Genomic DNA, 21304 nt, shown 5'->3' on the forward strand with positions numbered 1-21304 from the left:
TCACTCAAGTTTTTCATCTAATTTTTATCTTGTATTTTAACTTTATTTCAGTTACTGAAAACAATTTTTAAGCTTAAGTATCAGTTAATAACAATACTGAATGCATGTTTTAAATATGTGCATTTTTAATAAGCATTTAAATATATTAAAAAACAACCAATTCATTGAAAAGAACATTTTTTTTATGTTTTTTGCAATTTTGTTATGCACTCGTTATCTTTTTATTCTTTTTTTTTGTTTGTTTTTAATGTTTTGTATAGCTTTAATTTTTCAGTTTTAATAATTTTAAATGAAAAGTAAGTTTGTCATTTAATATTTATATTTTACTTTATTTTATTTCAACTTTATTTTTAAATACTGAAAACAGTGTTTAATATAATTTAAAATATTTGGAAAAAAATCAACAGATTCATTGAAAAGATGTAACGCAAAAGAACAATTCAGCTTTAATTTTTTATATTTCAGTTTTCATTTTATTTTTAGTTTAAGTTTTAGTAATTTTATGTTTTTTTTGTAAATATGTTTTTAAATATCTATACAGCTTTGATTTTAGTTTTATTCATTTTTAGTATTTAAGCTTAAATTTCAGTTTTTCAGGTTTTTAGTTCAAGTTTTATTTTATTTCACGTTTATTGCAATTACAATTAATTACTGCAAATTAATTTGAATAGTTTAATAAACACTAACAACACTATGCATGTTTTAAATGCTTATGCATTTTAAATATATTTGAAGAAAGTAATTTTTTTAGGAACTTTTCAATGAATAAGTTGATCCAGTTCACATAATTTAAATTGTGCTGTTCTGTTTAAATCAAACAATTTGCTAATTACTGCAAGATAATCACATTAAATGTGATCTGCTTTGGCCTCTTTTGTAATCAGATATTTTCTAAAACAATGAAATTGTAATGTACATACAGTCATAACTACAAGTACTGCCACTATTTTTTTTGTTTAGCTTTGACTACAGTAAAAATCTGAATCTGTTTTAACACGCAATTCTTGCTTTTCTTTCTGATTCCATTAATTTCTCTCCTCCTCTGGCACTCTTAAAGCTGTCGCGTAGTAAAAACACCTTCAGGAGTGTTTTATGGAGTCTGATAATAAACTGAGTGAACGTCTGATGAAATGTAGGCAGCCGATTGAACACAAACTCATTTTCTCTCTCTCTCTCTCTGTCCAGGATGCCGTTGGTGTGCACACTTCTCTGCCTCTGCGTTTTAAAGATGGGCGGGTTCTCTGCATCTGTCACTCAAGCCAGCGTCCAATCAGGTGAGAGTTGAATCTGATTGAGTGGCTGTGATTGGTCGGTTCATGGCTGGTGAAAGATGAATCCTCTATTGCTCTCTTGCCTGGAGACTATATCCATCCTCCCAATCTATCAGCAACCAATCAGATCTCACATTTGAATTATTGATCCGATCAGCAGGCTCACATTAGATCTTCCCACCAATCAGCAGGAGCGTCTCCAGAGGTCTGTGTTAAATCACAGAATCTACATCTACATCTACAGAAATAGTGCTGAATGATGCAAAAAAAAAAGGAGAAAGAGTGAATGAATCTGGTGTAAATGTTTATAAGGCGGATGGAAATGAGTTTTCCAGCTCGTTTTTTTAAGCTTTGGATATCTATGGATGTTTATTTGCATATTTTGAAAGACCCAGAGCAACGGATGTTTTATATTCACTGTAGTACTATCAAATTCATTTTGCTTTATAATTTATGTTTGTTTATTTTCATTGGTGTTTGCTTGCTAAAACCAGAAACAAATTGAACTAACTGAAATAAAATAAAATATTAAAAACTTTTATTTCACATTTAGTTTGACTTAAATACTAAAATAACTGAAACGAAATTAGTTAAAAATATAACTAAAATTAATAGAAACTGTGAAGACATTTAAAATAAACTAATAAAAATGACAAAAATGAACAAAAAAAGTACTAAAACTTTCATAAAACATAAAATTTCAAATTCAAAATATTAACAAAATTATACTAGTATATCAAGGATACTAAATTAACACTTTACTACACTTATGTGTAATAACTTTTATCATTTTAATTAGTTTTCTTTATTATTTTTGATTACATTTTTTTTTACGTTTTCTAAATAGATTTTTTTATTTTATTTAAGATTTAGTCATTTTAGTACTCAAAATTAAATTTCAGTAAGTGGCCAAGGCCACATTTCTCCTTTTTTTAAAGGTTTTTATTTAATATTATTATATGTATTATCTTAGTTTGCTTTTGTCATTTTAATTATTTTTCTTTTTTTTTCATCTTTTGTTTATTTATCTTTTTACATTTTATATATATATATATATTTACATTTACTAAATATATATATATATTTACATTTACTAAATATATATATATATTTACATTTACTAAATATAATTTTTTGATTTTAAGATTTAGTAATTTTAGTAGTAAAAAATAAATTTCAGTTAGTTGCCACGGCCACATTTCAAATTTTCACATTTCTACTTTTTTTAATTTAATATTCATATTGTAGAGTTTTAAAGTTTATATAAAAAAAATGATTTTGAAAGAAGATTGAGACAAATGTTTTAGATTTTCAGTTTATTATAAATTTTACTTAATTTTAAGTTAAAGAGTTTACTCGTTTTGATTTGAGCTTGTCATATTAATTAGTTTTTGTTTTCTTTTTTCTTTTCTTTCTTTCTTTTTCTTTTAACTTTTTTTCTTTTATTTAATACTATATTATATATATATTTTTTTTATTCAGATTTACTAAGTTTAGTACTTAAAATTAAATTCCAGCTAGTTGCCAAGGCAACATTTCCAAAATTTTTGTTAAGTTTTAATATTTATATTAAATAATATGTGTAATAACTTAGTTTTAGTAATTTTGATTTGTGCTTTTGTTATTTTAATAAATTTTTGCATTTTCTTTTTTTTTCTTTGATCTTTTTAGATTTTCAGTTTATTTTAACTTTTAAATTTTAAAGTTTTTTGCGTTTTCTTTTTGTTCATTTATTTTTTTAAATATATTTTTTAATAGTTTTTTTATAAAATAAAAATAAAATATTTTATACACTATACACTTTTATTTTTATAAATAAAATATTTAAACACTGATTGCCAAGTTAGCATTTATAATTTTCATTTTGCGTTTTCTTTTTTATTTATTTATTTATTTATTTATTTTTTATAATTGTTTTCAAAATATTTATTTATTTATTTGAGATTTAGGCATTTTTTTTTTCTTTTATGCTAAAAATCTTTAGGAAATTAAGTAAAGATCATGTTCCATGAGGATTTTTTGTAAAATTCCTACTATAAATATATCAAAATTTAATTTTTGATTAGTAATATGCATTGTTAAGAACTTAATTTGGACAACTTTAAAGGTGAACACTCAACAAATTTATTAAAGCTTTGACTAAAACTAAAGTGAAATATAAAATGTAAAGCCTATATTATCTCAGTGATACTAAACACTGATTGCCAAGTTAGCATTTATAATTTTCATTTTGCGTTTTCTTTTTTTTATTTCTTTTTTTTATTTTTTTTTTTTATAATTGTTTTCAAAATTTTTAAATAGTTTTTTTATAAAATAAAATAAAATATTTATTTATTTATTTAAGATTTAGTCATTTTAGTATTTAAAATTAAATTTCAGTTAGTTGGCAAGGATTTTTATTTAATATTTATATGTGACCCTGGACCACAAAACCAGTCATAAGGTTAAATTTTACAAAACTGAGATGTATACATCATATGAAAGCTCAATAAATAAGGTTTCTATTGATGTATGGTTTGTTAGGATAGGACAGTATTTGGCCGAGATACATCTATTTGAAAATCTGGAATCTAAGGGTGCAAAAAATCAAAATGCTGAGAAAATCACCTTTAAAGTTGTCCAAATTAAGTTCTTAACAATGCATATTACTAATCAAAAATTACATTTTGATATATTTATAGTAGGAATTTTACAAAAAATCTTCATGGAACATGATCTTTACTTAATTTCCTAATGATTTTTGGCATAAAAGAAAAATCTATAATTTTGACCCATACAATGTATTTTTGGCTATTGCTACAAATATACCCCAGCGACTTAAGACTGGTTTTGTGGTCCAGGGTCACATATTGTAAAGTTTATATTAAAAACACAACATTAAACATTCAAAACCAGACAAGACTTGTAAACAATCTTTCAAAATAGGGTTTAACGTCTAAAAACGGCACTTTCTGAAATCATTGAATAATGATGCACAGAAAGTGATGTTTCCTCCCGAGCCAGTGGTGTTTTATAGTCTGCGTCTCAAACCGAAGGCTCTTCCCAGCGAGTCGATGACTTGACAGACGGTGTGATGTATGAAAGCGCCTCCTAAAGACACCGGCTTGGTGCTTTCAGAGCACCTTAACATCACGTCTAATGATGCAGAACCCATTGGAGTGAGTTTCAGCAGTAAGCAAATAACGCAGAGGCCTTATATTGATACAATAATGCAACAGCAGCTGTTTTCAGGCTTCGTCCAGCAGCTGTATCGCATGTGCCGTTGCATGTCATAATATTAGTGCGGTCACGGGATTACAGGCCGGTTGCACCTCTAGAAGCTGGGGTTAATTAAAAACGCTTCCCGCTGCGGGACAGGAAATGGATTGTTTCAGAGGAGGGTCATTTGTAATGGCGTGTGGGGCGTGTGAGCGCTTGTACTAAGACACTCTTAATAGGAAGACTAATCCCCTCCCAGTCGCAAAGTGACAGACCAATTACACACACACACACACACACACACACACACACCGCTGGTCCTCCCCCTCCGCCGGCCCACAGACACATCCTGACATCACCTGCCCATCTATATGTGTGTGTGTGTGTGTGTGTGTGAGGGGTACCAATGAGAATCTGTGTGTGTGCATGTGTTTGTTTGTGGTTTATTCACTGTCGCTTTGATTAGGGATGGTAATTTATTTAAATGGACTTTTTGACATTAGCAGAATCAGCGTTTACACTCATACAGATTGCCTTATCTTTCATTATTTTACAGAAATTGCGTTTGCATGGAGTGTGTGTGTGTTTATTTATATATTTTATATATCTGACCCTGGACCACAAAACCAGTCTTAAGTCGCTGGGGTATATTTGTAGCAATAGCCAAACATACATTGTATGGGTCAAAATTATAGATTTTTCTTTTATGCTAAAAATCATTAGGAAATTAAGTAAAGATCAAGTTCCATGAGGATTTTTTGTAAAATTCCTACTATAAATGTATCAAAATGTAATTTTTGATTAGTAATATGCATTGTTAAGAACTTAATTTGGACAACTTTAAAGGTGATTTTCTCAGTATTTTGATTTTTTTGCACCCTCAGATTCCAGATTTTCTAATAGACGTATCTTGGCCAAATATTGTCCTATCCTAACAAACCATATATCAATAGAAAGCTTATTTATTCAACTTTCATATGATGTATACATCTCAGTTTTGTAAAATTTAACCTTATGACTGGTTTTGTGGTCCAGGGTCACATGTTATATTTTATTATTTACTATATTATTTAATTATTTATAAAAAAAATATTTATCTTATTAATTTATTTCTTTATTTTGTTATTATAAAATTTTAAACTTTAAATTGTATTATTATTAAATTTTAAACTTGGCTTTTAAACTTTAAATAGACTTTTTGACATTTTAAATGTTTTAAAAAGGCTTTTATTTTTATGTTTTCAATGGCTTTTATTTATATATTTTTACTTTTTGTATTTTAATTTATTTTAAATGTAGTTTTAGGAATTTTGTAGTGTTCATTTTTATTTTTATGTTATTATTTTATATAGCTTTGACCTATATTTTAGCTAAAATATTTTTTAGCTTTTTTCATTTTAATGTTAGTTATAGTGATTTTTGTTAAACATTTGTCATTTTATTAGTTTGTTTTAGTTTTTAGTATTTCTAGTAATTTTATTATTTTAGTTCTGATATCAGCATGTAAACTTAATTTTTTTAAAGATTTTTTAAAATTCTAATCTATTTTATTTCTTCATGTTATTATTATTATATTTTACATTTTAATATATATATATATATATATATATGTATTACACAAATTATTTATATTATATAATTTTTTTTGACATTTTTATATTTTATTATTTACTATATTTAATTATTCATGAAAAATGTATTTATCTTATTAATTCATTTCTTTATTTTCAGTAATTGTACTACAATTACTAAAACTAAAATTATAAAGAAATACATATAATTATGCAAATTGTTAATAATATAAAAATATATTTTTACAGTTTTAGTAATTTTGTTACTTGTATTTCAGTTAATTGCCAACTGTTAACTAAAACTGATGAAAACACTCAACAAATTTATTAAAGCTTTGACTAAAAACTAAAATGAAATATAAAATGTAAAGCCTATATTATCTCAGTGATACTAAACACTGATTGCCAAGTTAGCATTTATAATTTTCATCTAAGTTTTGTTTAAGTGCATGTTATGCTGTATCATATTGATTAGGGATGGTAATTTATTTAAATAGACTTTTTGACGTTTAGCAGGTTCAGCATTTAAACAAATCACCTTATCTTTCATTATAATAATTCTCTTGCATGGTGAGCGTGTAAGAGAGAGAGAGAGCGAAAAGAGCATGCCTAGGTATTAATTTCATATTGATGCATTAGTTGCTGATGTGTGAGTTTTAAGCTGTAATTGATTCGGCCTTTTTAAGGTTTTAACTTTTACACCATGTTCATGTCATAAATTTGATAGCTCAATTACCTTATATTGATTCGCATGCAATAATGTGTGTGTGTGTGTGTGTGTGTGTGTGTGTGTGTGTGTGTGTGTGTGTGTGTGTAAGGGTTTGAGTGTATAAGTGTGTGTTTGAGCCCATGCGGAGGAAATGTAATTGCTCAGATGTGTCGCTTTCATAGCTCAGGTGATGTAATAATGAGTTATTAGTTCATTTCGGTGAAGTACATTATCAGTCAAAAGTTTGGAATAATTACAGTAAAATAAATACAGAAAAAATAGTGAAATATTATTACAATTTAAAATAACACTTGTCTATGTGAACATATTTTAAAATGTAATTTATTTGTGGGATTAAAGCTGAATTTATAAAGCTGTATGAGATTACAAAGGTATGTTTCTGAGGGTGTTTGTGTGGCTTTTATTTTTATATTTTCAGTTTTTTTAATTACATTTTTAGTTTTAGTAAGTTTGTAGTGTTTGTCATTTTATTTTTTTATTGTAGTCATTTTTATTTTAGTTTTTAGTGATTTTGTTACACGTGTATATTTGAATTTGTTTGTTTTTTCTTAAATATTCCTATATAGGTTTCATTTATTTTTAATTTCCGTTTTAGTAATTTTAGTATTTTAGTTTTGACATCTGCAATCAAACATTTAAGGTTTTTGATTTTTCATTTATTTTATTATATATTTTTATTGTTTTCTTATTCATTTTTATTTATTTATTTATTTTATTATTAATATGTTTTAAATTGTAGTTTGTGTTTTGAAATGGCTTATGCTTTTATATTTCCCTTTTTGGAGAATAATTTTGTAGTTTTTGTAGTGTAAGTTTGTCATTTTATTATAATAATGTTTATATTATTGCTTCTAAGCTTTTATTTATTGTTTTCAGTTTTTGTTCGAGTTATTTTTATTTTATTTTTAGTTATTTTGTTACACATTTATAATGCTAGTTTTACTGATTATAGTATTTTAGTTCTGAAATCTGCAATTAAACAAACAGGTTTTTTATTTTTCGTTTATTTATTATATAATTTAATATTTTGTCATTTTTATTTATTCATCAGCTTTTATTTATTTTTTGTAGTTTTTTTATTTAAATTTTTACTTTTATTTTTTATATTATTTATATTGTTGTTTTAATATTTTTATATAGCTTTATTTGACTTATATTTCAGTTTTAGTAATTTTAGCTTTTATTTTTTGTTTTCAGTTTTTATTTAAATTTTAGTTTTAGTGATTTTGTTGCACATTTATCATTTTATAGGTTTCTTTTTTATGTCAGATTTAGTAATTGTAATATTTTAGTTCTGACATCAGCAAGTAAACATTTCAGGTTTTTTATTTTTCATTTATTATATTATATATTTTTATTATTTTTTTTAGATTTTTTTATTATTTATTTTTATTCATTAACTTTTTGTTTGTGTTAGTAAATTTCTAATGTGCTTTTGTAATTTTTTTAATCAGTTTTTTTACATAATTAGGGGCCAAGCACCTTATTCCGCCATTGTGTCTATGGCAGCCCATAGAACCGCTTGCGGGAAAGTTGTATAATTTGGCACACTGATAGAGGACAGTCTGAAATGTCACCATAGCCAATTTGGATTCCCTAACTCAAACTCTCTAGCGCCACCACTTGTCTAAAGTTTCACTTTCTTTTTGCTAATAATTTTTGAACCGTAAGCCATAAAATCAAAATTCCAATTTTCTCTTAATCCTTCGCTCATGCCGAGTCGAATGAACACCAAAAAAAAATCGTAAGGTTTAGTTTTTTTCTATAATTAATTGTTTGTAAAACCTACTTTTTCGAACTCGTCCTAGACGGTTTGTCAGATTTTCACCAAAATTGAATCAGATCATCTTCAGACTGTGCTGACAAAACGTTATGGATTTCATGTTGATAGATTAAACCGTTTTCATACAGCGCCTCTATAAATTTTAGGCTTGATGTGAAAATGACTCTGAGGCTTTATCTTTGGAAAACTTTGACATAATGACACCAAACTTTGTGTGTACTTTTGTCACCTCACACTTAACTCACCACATCGATTTGATAACAGCGCCACCTGTTGGTCAAACGTTATAAGCATTAAATCATATCAGTTGGCGTTCTACATTATTTTTCTGTCATTTCAACTGAAATCATCTTAAAATGGCTTCCTTTTACTCATTGTTGCAGTTGGTCTGGGGTTCAATTCCATCCTTAGTTCCTCATTTTCCCTTATGAATGCTTGGCCCCAGCTATATTTATATATTGTATTTTTTTTATATAATTGTATTACTTACATTTCAGTTAACTGCCAACAGTTTTAATATAGTTGTCTAAATAAAATAAAATAAACTGCAACTAAAATATGTAAAAAAAACTTTTGCATGCCTAATTTAATTGAGTTTAACTTGATATTCTATACTAAGTGAAACTAAATCAGGTGTGTTTGTGAGGATGTTTGTGTTATTTGTGTGTTTCAGACGTTCAGTGTTACGACTGGGGCGTGCGGAGCGAGGGTTCGGTGCGGGTGTATGACGGCGAGGTGGCGTATCTCTACTGTCCGCTCTTCTCTCATCCCACGCTCTACAGCTACAGTCAGACTCAGAACAGCAGTCTGTCTCTGCTGTGGTACCGACACACAAACACACACGATCTGGAGCAGCCCATCAACCTCAAATTACACACACTGCACAAAGACCGCGAGTACCTGTGGATACAACCGGCCACGGCGCAGGACGCCGGAATCTACACCTGCATGCTCCGGTAAACACACTATACATACTAGACATGTGCACAGACACATGTAATCAAAACTGGTAGTACATCATGATGACTAATTCCTGCAACCCCTCATATATATTTATAAAATCAGTTTTCAGTGCCATTGTACTTGTAACCTTCAAAAGCAGCAGTGATAAAGTATCTTATAAAAGTGAGTACACCCTTCACATTTCAGCAACCATTTTAGTATATCTTCTCAAGGGACAATACTATAGAAATGAAACTTGGATATATTTTAGAGTAGTCAATGTGCAGCTTGTATAGCAGTATAGATTTACTGTCTTCTGCAAATCACTCAACATACAGCCATTATTGCCAAAATAGCTGACAACAAAATTGAGTACACCCTAAGTGTCAATATATTGTGTTAGCACCATTGTTATCTGGCACTGCCCCAATCATCCTGGGCATGGAATTGACCAGAGCTGCACAGGTTGATGCTGGGATCCTCTTCCACTCCTCTATAATCACGGAGCTGCTTGACGTTAGACACATGGTGCTTCTCCACCTTACGCTTGAGGATGCCCCACAGGTGCTTAATAGGGTTCAGGTCTGGAGACATACTTGGCCACCCCATCACCTTCAGCTTCCTCAGCAAGGCAGTTGTCATCTTGGTGGTGTGTTTGGGATCATTATGTTGGAAAACTGGTCTAGTTTCTGGAGAGAAGGCATCATGTTCTGCTTTAGAATGTACAGTCGTGGCCAAAAGTTTTGAGAATGACACAAATATTAGTTTTCACAAAGTTTGCTGCTCAACTGCTTTTAGATCTTTGTTTCAGTTGTTTCTGTGATGTACTGAAATATAATTACAAGCACTTGATACGTTTCAAAGGCTTTTATCGACAATTACATGGCATTTATGCAAAGAGTCAGTATTTGCAGTGTTGGCCCTTCTTTTCAAGACCTCTGCAATTCGACTGGGCATGCTCTCAATCAACTTCTGGGCCAAATCCTGACTGATAGCAACCCATTCTTTCATAATCACTTCTTGGAGTTTGTCAGAATTAGTGGGTTTTTGTTTGTCCACCCGCCTCTTGAGGTTTGACCACAAGTTCTCAATGGGATTAAGATCTGGGGAGTTTCCAGGCCATGAACCCAAAATTTAAACGTTTTGGTCCCCGAGCCACTTAGTTTTCACTTTTGCCTTATGGCACGGTGCTCCATCGTGCTGGAAAATGCATTGTTCTTCACCAAACTGTTGTTGGATTGTTGGAAGAAGTTGCTGTTGGAGGGTGTTTTGTTACCATTCTTTATTCATGGCTGTGTTTTTGGGCAAAATTGTGAGTGAGCCCACTCCCTTGGATGAGAAGCAACCCCACACATGAATGATCTCAGGATGCTTTACTGTTGGCATGACACAGGACTGATGGTAGCGCTCACCTTTTCTTCTCCGGACAAGCCTTTTTCCAGATGCCCCAAACAATCGGAAAGAGGCTTCATCTGAGAATATGACTTTGCCCCAGTCCTCAGCAGTCCATTCGCCATACTTTTAGCAGAAGATCAATCTGTCCCTGATGTTTTTTTTGGAGAGAATTGGCTTCTTTGCTGCCCTTCTTGACACCAGGCCATCTTCCAAAAGTCTTGGCCTCACTGTGCGTTCAGATGCGCTCACACCTGCCTGCTGCCATTCCTGAGCAAGCTCTGCACTGGTGGCACTCCGATCCCGCAGCTGAATCCTCTTTAGGAGACCATCCTGGTGCTTGCTGGACTTTCTTGGACGCCCTGAAGCCTTCTTAACAATGCAGTGGAAAGGTTTTTTTCGGGATTAAGTTCATTTTCATGGCAAAGAAGGACTATGCAATTCATCTGATCACTTTTCATAACATTCTGGAGTATATGCAAATTGCTATTATAAAAACTTAAGCAGCAACTTTTCCAATTTCCAATATTTATGTAATTCTCAAAACTTTTGGCCACGACTGTACAGTACATAATGGAATCCATGTTTCCCTCAATGAACTGCAGTTCACCAGTACCAGCAGCACTCATGCAACCCCTAGAACATGATGCTACCACCACCATGCTTGACTGTAGGCAAGACACAATTTTCTTAATACTCCTCACCAGGGCATCACCACACATGCTGGACACCATCTGAGCCAAACAAGTTTATTTTATAGTCTCATCAGACCACAGGACATGGTTCCGGTAATTCATGCTCTTGGATTGGTTGTCTTCAGCAAACTGTTTGCAGGCTTTCTTGTGAGCCAGCTTCAGATGAGGCTTCCTTCTGGGATGATGCCTATGCAAACCGACTTGTTGCAGTGTGCGGCGTATGGTCTGAGCACTGACAAGCTGACCTTCTACTTCTGCAACCTTTAAAGCAAAGCTGGCAGCACTCTTGCATCAGTTTTTTAAAGCCAGGTTCTGCACCTGACACACAGAACGAGTGCTAAACTTTGTTGATCGACCCTTGCAAGGCCTGTTCCGAATGAAACCCATCTTAGCAAAGCTCGGTATGACCCTGACCACTCTAGTGTAACTCGGTTTCAGGGTGTTACTGAACCTCTAATAGCCTTGGCCATCTTTGTGGAGAGCAACAATTCTAATTCTCATATCCTCAGAGAGTTCTTTGCCATGAAATGCCATGTTGAACATCCAGTGGTCAGTATGAGAGAATTGTACATAAAGCACCTAATTTGAACTGCTCTAATACAAGATACACAAGTTTGTATGGTCCTGTTCATCAGACAAAAACATAAACATGATGAATAGGACATACGTGGCTTTGCATGGTAAACAACATACTGCTGTTATCACTTAAGGTGAACTCACTTTTGTTGCCAGCTATTTTGACAGTAATGGCTGATTGTTGAGTTATTTTAAGAGGACAGGGCATAAAAAAAATACATATTTGGATTTTAAGATGTTGTCAAATCATGCAAGGAATTCCATCATGTTAGGTTTAAGTTCGGATTTAAATGAAATAAAATAAAATTAAATAATATAAAATTAAAATACATATTATTTGGATGTTAAAATGTTGTCAAATCATGTAAGTAATTCCATCATGTTAGGTTTAAGTTTGGATATAAATAAAATAAAATAAAATAAAATAAAATTAAAATACATATTATTTGGATGTTAAGATGTAACCAAATCATGCAAGTAATTCTATCATGTTAGGTTTAGCTTAGGATATAAATAAAATAAAATACAATAAAAATACATATAATTTGGATGTTAAGATGTAATCAAATAATGCAAGTAATTCTATCATGTTACTTCTAAGTTATATAATGTAAAGTACATAAAAGATATAAATGTATTAAATGTAACAATAATTATTATGAAAAATAAATATTATTTGACCTACATAGATTTGTGTAACAAAATCATGCAGGTTATTTCATTATATTATATTATATTATATTATATTATAGTGTTGTCAAAAATATCGATATTTCGATAAATATCGATACTGAAATATCTGAATGGTACCAATACTAATTTCCCGAAGTATTGATACTAGCCGAGCTGTCACTTTCACTTGATTATGAATCAGGTGTTATGCCAACTTCTGACCCCCGCCAGATTACTACCCCCCTAGTATTGGTAGGTTAGGGTTAGCGATTTCAACGAGAGGGGTAATAATTTGGCAGGGGTCGAAAATGGGCACAACACCGGCATTAAAATGTGTTCATCAAATAATATTAATCTATTAACCAGCATTTATGAACTATGAGCAATGCATTTGTTATAGAATATTTGAATCTTTGATAACGGTAGGTAATAGAAATACAACGGATCATGTTAGCTCTGGTCCAATAAAAAATATTAACAGATATAACTTACTAATGTATTAGTAAATTTTATTTTAAATGAACTTTTAACTAAGATTAATAAATGTTTTGGAAGTATTTTTCATTGTTTATTCATGTTAACTAATGTTAACAAATATCTATTACCATTAACTTAAGTTCTAAGATTAGTTAGATATTTCAGTTAATTTTAAAAGTGTGGTCTAAAAAGAAAAAAAAAAAGTTTACGACCTACACTACCAGTTGTATTTGAACAGCAAATAAAGTATGAAGCTCAAACTCAAATGAAGCCAAGAAGCTGAACAGGTCTGTAGCAGTGTACATATGCATATACCTCTTTGTCGAATATCGATACTATTTTAAAGGTATCGTATCGAAGTTAGAAATTCCAGTATTGTGACAACACTATTATATTATATGTGACCCTGGACCACAAAACCAGTCTTAAGTCGCTGGGGTATATTTGTAGCAATAGCCAAAAATACATTGTATGGGCCAAAATTATTGATTTTTCTTTTATGTCAAAAATCATTAGGAAATTAAGTAAAGATCATGTTACGTTAATATTTTTTGTAAAATTCCTACTGTAAACCAATCAAAATGTAATTTTTGATTAGTAGTATGCATTGTTAAGAACTTAATTTGGACAACTTTAAAGGTGATTTTCTCAGTATTTTGATTTTTTTGCACCCTTAGATTTCAGATTTTCAAATAGATGTATCTCGGTCAAATATTGTCCTATCCTAACAAACTATACATCAATAGAAAGCTTATTTATTGAGCTTTCATATGATGTATATATCTCAGTTTTGTAAAATTTAACCTTATGACTGGTTTTGTGGTGCAGGGTCACATATTGTATTGTATTATTTTTTAAATTATTTGGATCTAAATATAAACATGGAGCCAAATCAACCGAATCAGATTAGATTAGGATATAAATAGGATATATTATATAGATCTAAACCAGTCGTGCAGGTGATTTCATGCTGTTTTGTGTGTGTGGCAGCAACATTTCGTCGTGTGTGAAGATCGGTGTGGAGCTGGAGGTCATTCAGAAGAACGGCGAGTGTGACAGGAGCGCTCAACCTCACCTGAACCTGACTGTAGCGTTCCAGAGCGAACGAACCCTCTCCTGTCCAGACCTGAACACACTCACGCTGCCCAACAGCACACACACCGTCAGCTGGTACCACGTGAGTCTAGCTCTCTCTGTTTGTGTGTGTGAGAATAAACATCTGAGACTATCATAATTGAATGTGATACAGAAAACTCATCCGACCGTCATGCAGAAAATGCATTTCTTAATCTCCGGAGTCACACGGCTAATGAACTGAGAAGACGTGAACTCAAACAATCAGCATTATTCAGTTTGAAGGTTGTATGTGGGCAAAACTATCAAAATGCAAATTAGCACGGGCAATTTGTCTGTTTAAAGAGTCGTAACAATGCAAGAAACGACCTGTAGCGATACTGCGTATGAAGAAAGGTCTATTATCAATGCTAGTGCTCTTCAAAAAGACTAAATTACCTATATATACTTAAGATGAGCCACTGCTATTAGAATGGCATGGATTGCCATATATGGCAACTACAGTATAGCAAAATAAGCCCCGCCTTCCAAATAAATAAGCCAATTAGCAATCAGCAAAGTTTGACCTGGCGTTTATGTGAAACTTCCATACAGTCTTCACTCTGCACTGTACATCATGCACATTGGCTATTTTTAAATGTTATTTTAGAATAAGAAACAATATTTACGATACATTTCATGCCAGATTTTAGTGCTGTTTTGCAAAATGTTGTTTTGAGATTTTAGGATTTAATTGGAAATAGTAATTATAACTCGTATGACTTAAAATAGCTGTCTGAGTGAAAAATAAATAAAGGCAGCACTGCAGGTGTGTGCATTCAGCTTCAAATGCATTGTGCCCTGATCAAACTAGAAATCTATATTTCTTGTGCAGCTGGTTAAAGGTCATTTATAGTCAAATGTCAGTGTTTTAACCACATTTTTGGTGCAGTATGTAAAAGGAAGCTGTTGCTTGTAGGAATAACAGTTGCGGGCACATTTAATCCAGCATTGTGGCAATTTGCAAGTAATACCATCATTTTTTAAATAAATTTAAATTAAATTACATATTATTTTGGATGTTAAGATGTAATCAAATCATACAAGTAATTCCATCATTTTAGGAATAGGTTATAAAATAAAATAAAATACATATTATTTTGATGTTAAAACGTAATCAAATCATGCAAGTAATACCATCATGTTAGGAATAGGTTATAAAATAAAATAATTTGGTAGTTAAGATGTAATCAAAACATGCAAGTAATTCCATCATGTTGGGAATAGGTTAGAAAATTCAAAAATAAAAGAATTAAATTCAATATTATTTTGATGTTAAGATGTAATCAAATCATGCAAGTAATTCCATCATGTTAGGAATAGGTTATAAAATAAAATAATTTGGATGTTAAGATGTAATCAAATCATGCAAGTAATTCCATCATGTTAGGAATAGGTTATAAAATAAAATAATTTGGATGTTAAGATGTAATCAAATCATGCAAGTAATTCCATCATGTTAGGAATAGGTTATAAAATAAATAAGTAAAGTAAAATAAAATCAATTAAAATGCATATTATTTGGATGTTAAGATGTAATCAAATCATGCAAGTAATGCCGTCATGTTAGGAATAGGTTATAAATGAAAATTAAATACAATAAAATAAAAATAATTAAATTTAAATGCATATTATTTGGATGTTAAGACGTAGTTAAATCAAGTAATTCCATCATGTTAGAAATGGGTTATAAAACTATATAATATTTGGATGCTAAGATGTAATCAAATCATGCAGGTAATTAATTTAATTAAAATGCATATTATTTAGATCAGTGGTTCTCAACCTTTTTTGGGCCAGTGCCCCCCTACCCATTATCCAGGTCCCTCATCGCCCCCCATCAAATAAACATAGTCTAAATGTCCTTACTGAATATTAAAGTTGATTATTCTTATCATTATGTGTTTATAACAAGGAATGCTATTATATTTATAATAATTCAAATGTTTGGGGTCATTACGATTTTTAAGAAATTGGTTTAATTCAAGGATGCATTGAACTGATTAAAAAAACAGTGATGTACTTTTTTTACAGTAAATTATTTTAAAATAAGTGAAATAACATTCATTTACAGAGTTTTTAAGCAAGTAAACCAAATTTAAAAAAACTATAAAAATTCCTGTTTAGAACATATTCAAAAGGACATTTTTACATAAGTGATTTTAGTTTGTTCTTCCATTCCTGGAACTCTTGAACACCCTTTTTTTACTGCTGTGATATGTAAGGATATTTTCAATTAGCTTTTAGTGAAAAATAATATTTATCCCTTAGTTTTAGAAAATACCTAGCCTGGGTTTCCCCACGCTGCCTTGCGTGCAGCACGATTTTATTCACGCTGCTAGGCAGCCTGGAAACCATGGACCAAATTTTCACCTCAGATAGGGAACCAATCACAGAATGAGGAGGGAGCAGCAAGACGATGACGCCTTCTATGCGACTCACCGACAGTGTTGCCAGATTGGGCGGGTTTCCGCCCAATTGGGCTTCTTTTGATCGGCTTGGAGCGGAGAATAACGCATTGGGCGGGTAGACAAAATTTGGGCTGCTTTAAAAAAATAAAAGCCGCCCAATCAGCTGCTTTTTCCTTCGCTTTTATCATTAGTCATTGTTATTTTAATACCTTCGAGCTCAAAGTATCACAGTAATATAATGTGTAGTGCAGTCATCAACTCATTTTTGCTTAACGCAACCCTTACTGGTTTAGTTTAACAGAGACCTGTCAATCAATTTACGTCTTTAATGTTAGTGAGATGTGATGACTTGTGAGTGACGGGGTTTTGGCCCTATAACGGGCAAGATTTTGAATATGCAGCTTATTCATTTATTGATTTTAAGTAATTGCGGTGGCAAAGTGGCCTAAATATAAGTTACACGATAAAAAGTCTAAGTGGATTACACATGGTGAGAGATGAATAGAAGACTTCTAAATATAATTGTAACTGAAATAAGAAAACGTGGGTGTGTGCATGAACGTAAATGCCAGCTACATTACATTTGTTTCTCATCACTTTATTGTGCAATTTTTGCACAGAAATTGGCATATTTTTACTGTGGACATTGAAAATGATGCATGTGTTTTTCCAAGGGTTAAAGTCATCGGTTAATTTCCACTTTGAAAAGAAGACATTTTATGCATATTTTCGGACTGTTTTGATCCATAGACCTGTGAAATTGATTTATCTTTATTTTATTTTGTCATTATTCTTTTTTTAAAGAGATAAAAATGGTCCTTATCGACCTTGACCTGGCAATAAAATTCTCATTATTTTGGCAGTTAAAATTTGGGCTGGTTTTTGTTGAAGTGGGCGGGTTTTGGTGAGCTTTTGGGCTGGAAATCGTCAACCCGATCTGGCAACACTGCTCACCGAAGCATTTTGTTTATAAATATGGATCCAGCATGGCAGCAGACGCGAAGTTATCTTTCGATGCAGCCTTAGATAGTTACACACAAGACCGTTTCTCAATACCAAGTAACGTTACGCAAAGTTCGGACTTGCGTCCTTCGTAGTTCGGACTTGGAAGTCTGACTTGGGAGTAAGAACACCCGAGGATGTGAGGATGCAAGTCCTGCAATTCTGCAAATGGAACAGCAGTGTACTTGATAACGTCAGTCAGCTCGCCTTTTCTACTCTGGTTATCTTCACTGCTTCACTGTATGTATTTACAATAAGACGAAATATGATATCAACCACCTCTGCCTCTTTTCGTTTTCATTTAAACATATTAATAGCTGCAAAAACGTAGTTCAGGGAATGTACAACATTACAGTGAAACGAAATATTTTATATCAAACAGCATTGCCTCTTTTCTATTTCATTTAACGTTAAACATATTAATAGTGACAAAAATGTGGTTCATGCAACTCGTTACAAAACAATAATTACAATAAAAGGAAGTGATATCAAACACCACTGCCTCTTTGTTTTCTTCAAAATATAAGCCACAACTCTCTTTTCGTACTCATTTTAAAAATAATAAAACATGTTTATACGTGATTTAAGCTATATGTGCACTGTGTATAATACTCTATGTATAATAAAATGAAACATGACAAGCACAACTCTGCCTTTTTTGTTAAATGTCAGTTTTAATGAACAATGTAAGCCATTATAAAAGTATAAGTATAAAGTATAAGAGACTTATGTAATCGGAAATAAAGACAAAAGCAGACAATTCGGTCAAATGCATGCTAAAAAGTCAGCGTTGAATTACGATTGATAAATAATTTATGAAGCATAACTTTGTCCTCAGTCAAAACTCTTCGTCTTCCTTGTCGAATTACTGTGGCTCTACGTACGTCGTCTGGTATAATTGAAACGATTGGCTATGAGCTACGCACAGGTGCATTTGATAGACATTCGTAGCCCCCAATAAACGGCTCTGGGCATTCGTAAACCACGCCTCAAATACGAGAAAATGAACATGTGGTTCCCAGACCACGAATCATGACGATGTCATGACGTGGTTTGGCGTTAGCCAGGCTAGAAAATACCTTGTTTTTTAAAAATATATTGAATTCCCCTTTTTTCTGACACAGTGGACATGGTTTTTAATACCACATTTACACATGCAAAATATTTTACACATCTCAAATATTTTGAGAATATTTCAAAGTTTGCCTATGCATATAACTTAAAGAAAACTAAAGTACAACACTAAAAGTTCTATTTCTATATTCTATTTATTCTATATTCTATTTAACTTTTTTTTAATTGACAACAGTACAAAGAAAAGATTTCCAAAGTTTTCACTGACATGTATTTTATAAATAGGCCTATAAACAAACATTTTGTTCATCAAGTCTGCAACATAATAAGGCTGAAGCAGGAGCAGTAATACCACGCAGCACATGTGCAAATGCTAAACTAGCTGGGAACTCATTTCTGATATTACTCCGCCTGCTTCGGCCATATTACGGCAGCAAACTTCCTTGACTATTACGCCGGAATGGGAGTGTAGTTCCTAATCTTATCAGCCTAGAAACTTGCAGCTTTGCATTTCCACCGGTATTAGTACACGATATAACTACAGAAGTGTCAAGTTTTAAATACAACAAATATGGAAACTCGTTGGTCATTTTTGAACGTGATGCTATTGGTCTAATAGGATTCAATGATCTATGCTAAGCTATGCTAAAAGTGATATCACCAGAACAGGAGAACGGCTGAATGGATTTAAAAACGGTAAAAATCAACTTATTAACTCGGGGGGGGAGTTGGAGAATGAGCCTATTTCCAAAAAAAGGGGAGTGTTCCTTTAATCAGGTCAATTTTGGTGAAGATCAATGAACTGTGGCTTTAATCCAGCGTAAGCGGCGCAGCAAAAATAGACTCGACGCCGAAACGATCGCGGCACTGACGCTTCTGCTATGCGCTGCCGCGTGCGGTGTGAATGCTCTAATCTGTTAACATGGGCGCCGGGAAAAAATACGCGCTGCTTACGTCCTGCTTACGCATGCAGTGTGAAACCGCCGTAACCCTGACGGTGCGTTCACACTACAGAGTTAAATTTGCACTCAGTGCCGCTGGCAACGCTACAATGCACTGCTTTGGGGTGTGTCAAATGTAGGGCTGAGCATGCCTCTGAAAAACAATGTTCACACCCTATTTACGTTCCATTGTCTTCTTTTAACGGCGGTTCACAAACTAAACTGTAGCGTATAATAACAACATGCAAAGTTCATTTACTTTTGCGTGACTTTTTCAATAATATGTGATTTCAGCTCAGTAATCCACCAGTTTCGGAAACACGCGTCACAGTCTTTCCTTGCCAACTTCTCACAGCGATTGGTTGTCGCCCAGCGTTTTGCGCTCGAGATTTGCATAAAGTTGAGGAATGTCCAACCTTTTGACGCTCTCAGATGCTCTCAACGCTTTCTTCACGCCGCTTCCAATCCCAAAATGCACCACGCGACCGTTTACGCTCAACTTCCACATAAATGAATTGAAAACGCTCGCTTATGCTACAGATAACTTGACAAATAGATATAGAAAGTGCACCTTGATGCATTCAGTGTACAAACGGAGTTGGGATGTGGAAGACCAGTTTCAGCTCATACATTTCAGTTTAAACTCGTCATAACCAAACGCCCCCAAGAACATCTCAGCCGCCCCTTTTCAAAATTTTAGCTTTCAGCACCCCCCGATGTTCTCCGAACGCCCCCGTTGAGAAACACTGATTTAGATGTAATTAAATCATGAATACTTTTGCAAGGCACTCTATTTTTTGTATTTATTTTACCACGTCAACTCCCTTCTAGAGAGTGTGAAGTGATTTAAGAAATGTGGATCATGCAGTTCAGCTTGAAGGTTGACGTCTGTTTTTCTGTAGTTATGCAGGTCTGGTCAGTTTGTAGGAGACCGAGAGCAGAAAGGAGATGATGTGGTGATCTACAGGATGATGGGGCCGTTCAAGGGTCTCTACACGTGTGTGGTTTCATATCAGATGAACGGACGCACGCTCCAGTTCACACGCACCATTAACGTCATACCTGTTGGTACGATATTATTGTTTCCATTTGCCTCATTCTGGAAGCTTGTTTCTGACAATTTTTTTTTAATCTCATTTCTGCAAATCCTCACAATTCTTACTTTTTTCTTGCAATTTTGAGTTTTTTTTTCATGAAATTCTGAGTTTCTATCATAATTCTTAGTTAATACCTCGCAATTTGTAGTTTACACCTTGCAATTGACTTTTTATTTCGCAATTCTGAATTTTTCTTGTAATTCTGATTTTTTTTCTCGTAATTCTAACATTTTCTCACAGTTCTGATTTCATATCTTGTAATTCTGAGTTCATATCATAATTTTTAGTTTGTACCTGGCAATTTTTTTTCTCACAATTCTGACTTTTTCTCACGATTGAGTTTATTTCTTGCAATTCTG

General features: G+C 32.2%; 1 protein-coding gene across 1 annotated transcript in view; it reads left to right on the forward strand.

The window, feature by feature from the left end:
- Positions 1 to 21304, forward strand: part of LOC141285445 (interleukin-1 receptor accessory protein-like) — a 47658-nt gene that overhangs the window by 16167 nt on the left and 10187 nt on the right. Inside the window, exons 3-6 of the mRNA XM_073818458.1 lie at positions 1186 to 1274; positions 9227 to 9509; positions 14298 to 14484; positions 20751 to 20916. Of these exons, the coding sequence (XP_073674559.1) occupies positions 1186 to 1274; positions 9227 to 9509; positions 14298 to 14484; positions 20751 to 20916 (725 nt within the window). The remainder of the gene's footprint in view (positions 1 to 1185; positions 1275 to 9226; positions 9510 to 14297; positions 14485 to 20750; positions 20917 to 21304) is intronic.

The sequence above is a fragment of the Garra rufa genome, chromosome 14 (genome assembly GCF_049309525.1).
Source record: "Garra rufa chromosome 14, GarRuf1.0, whole genome shotgun sequence".
Lineage (NCBI taxonomy): Eukaryota > Metazoa > Chordata > Actinopteri > Cypriniformes > Cyprinidae > Garra > Garra rufa.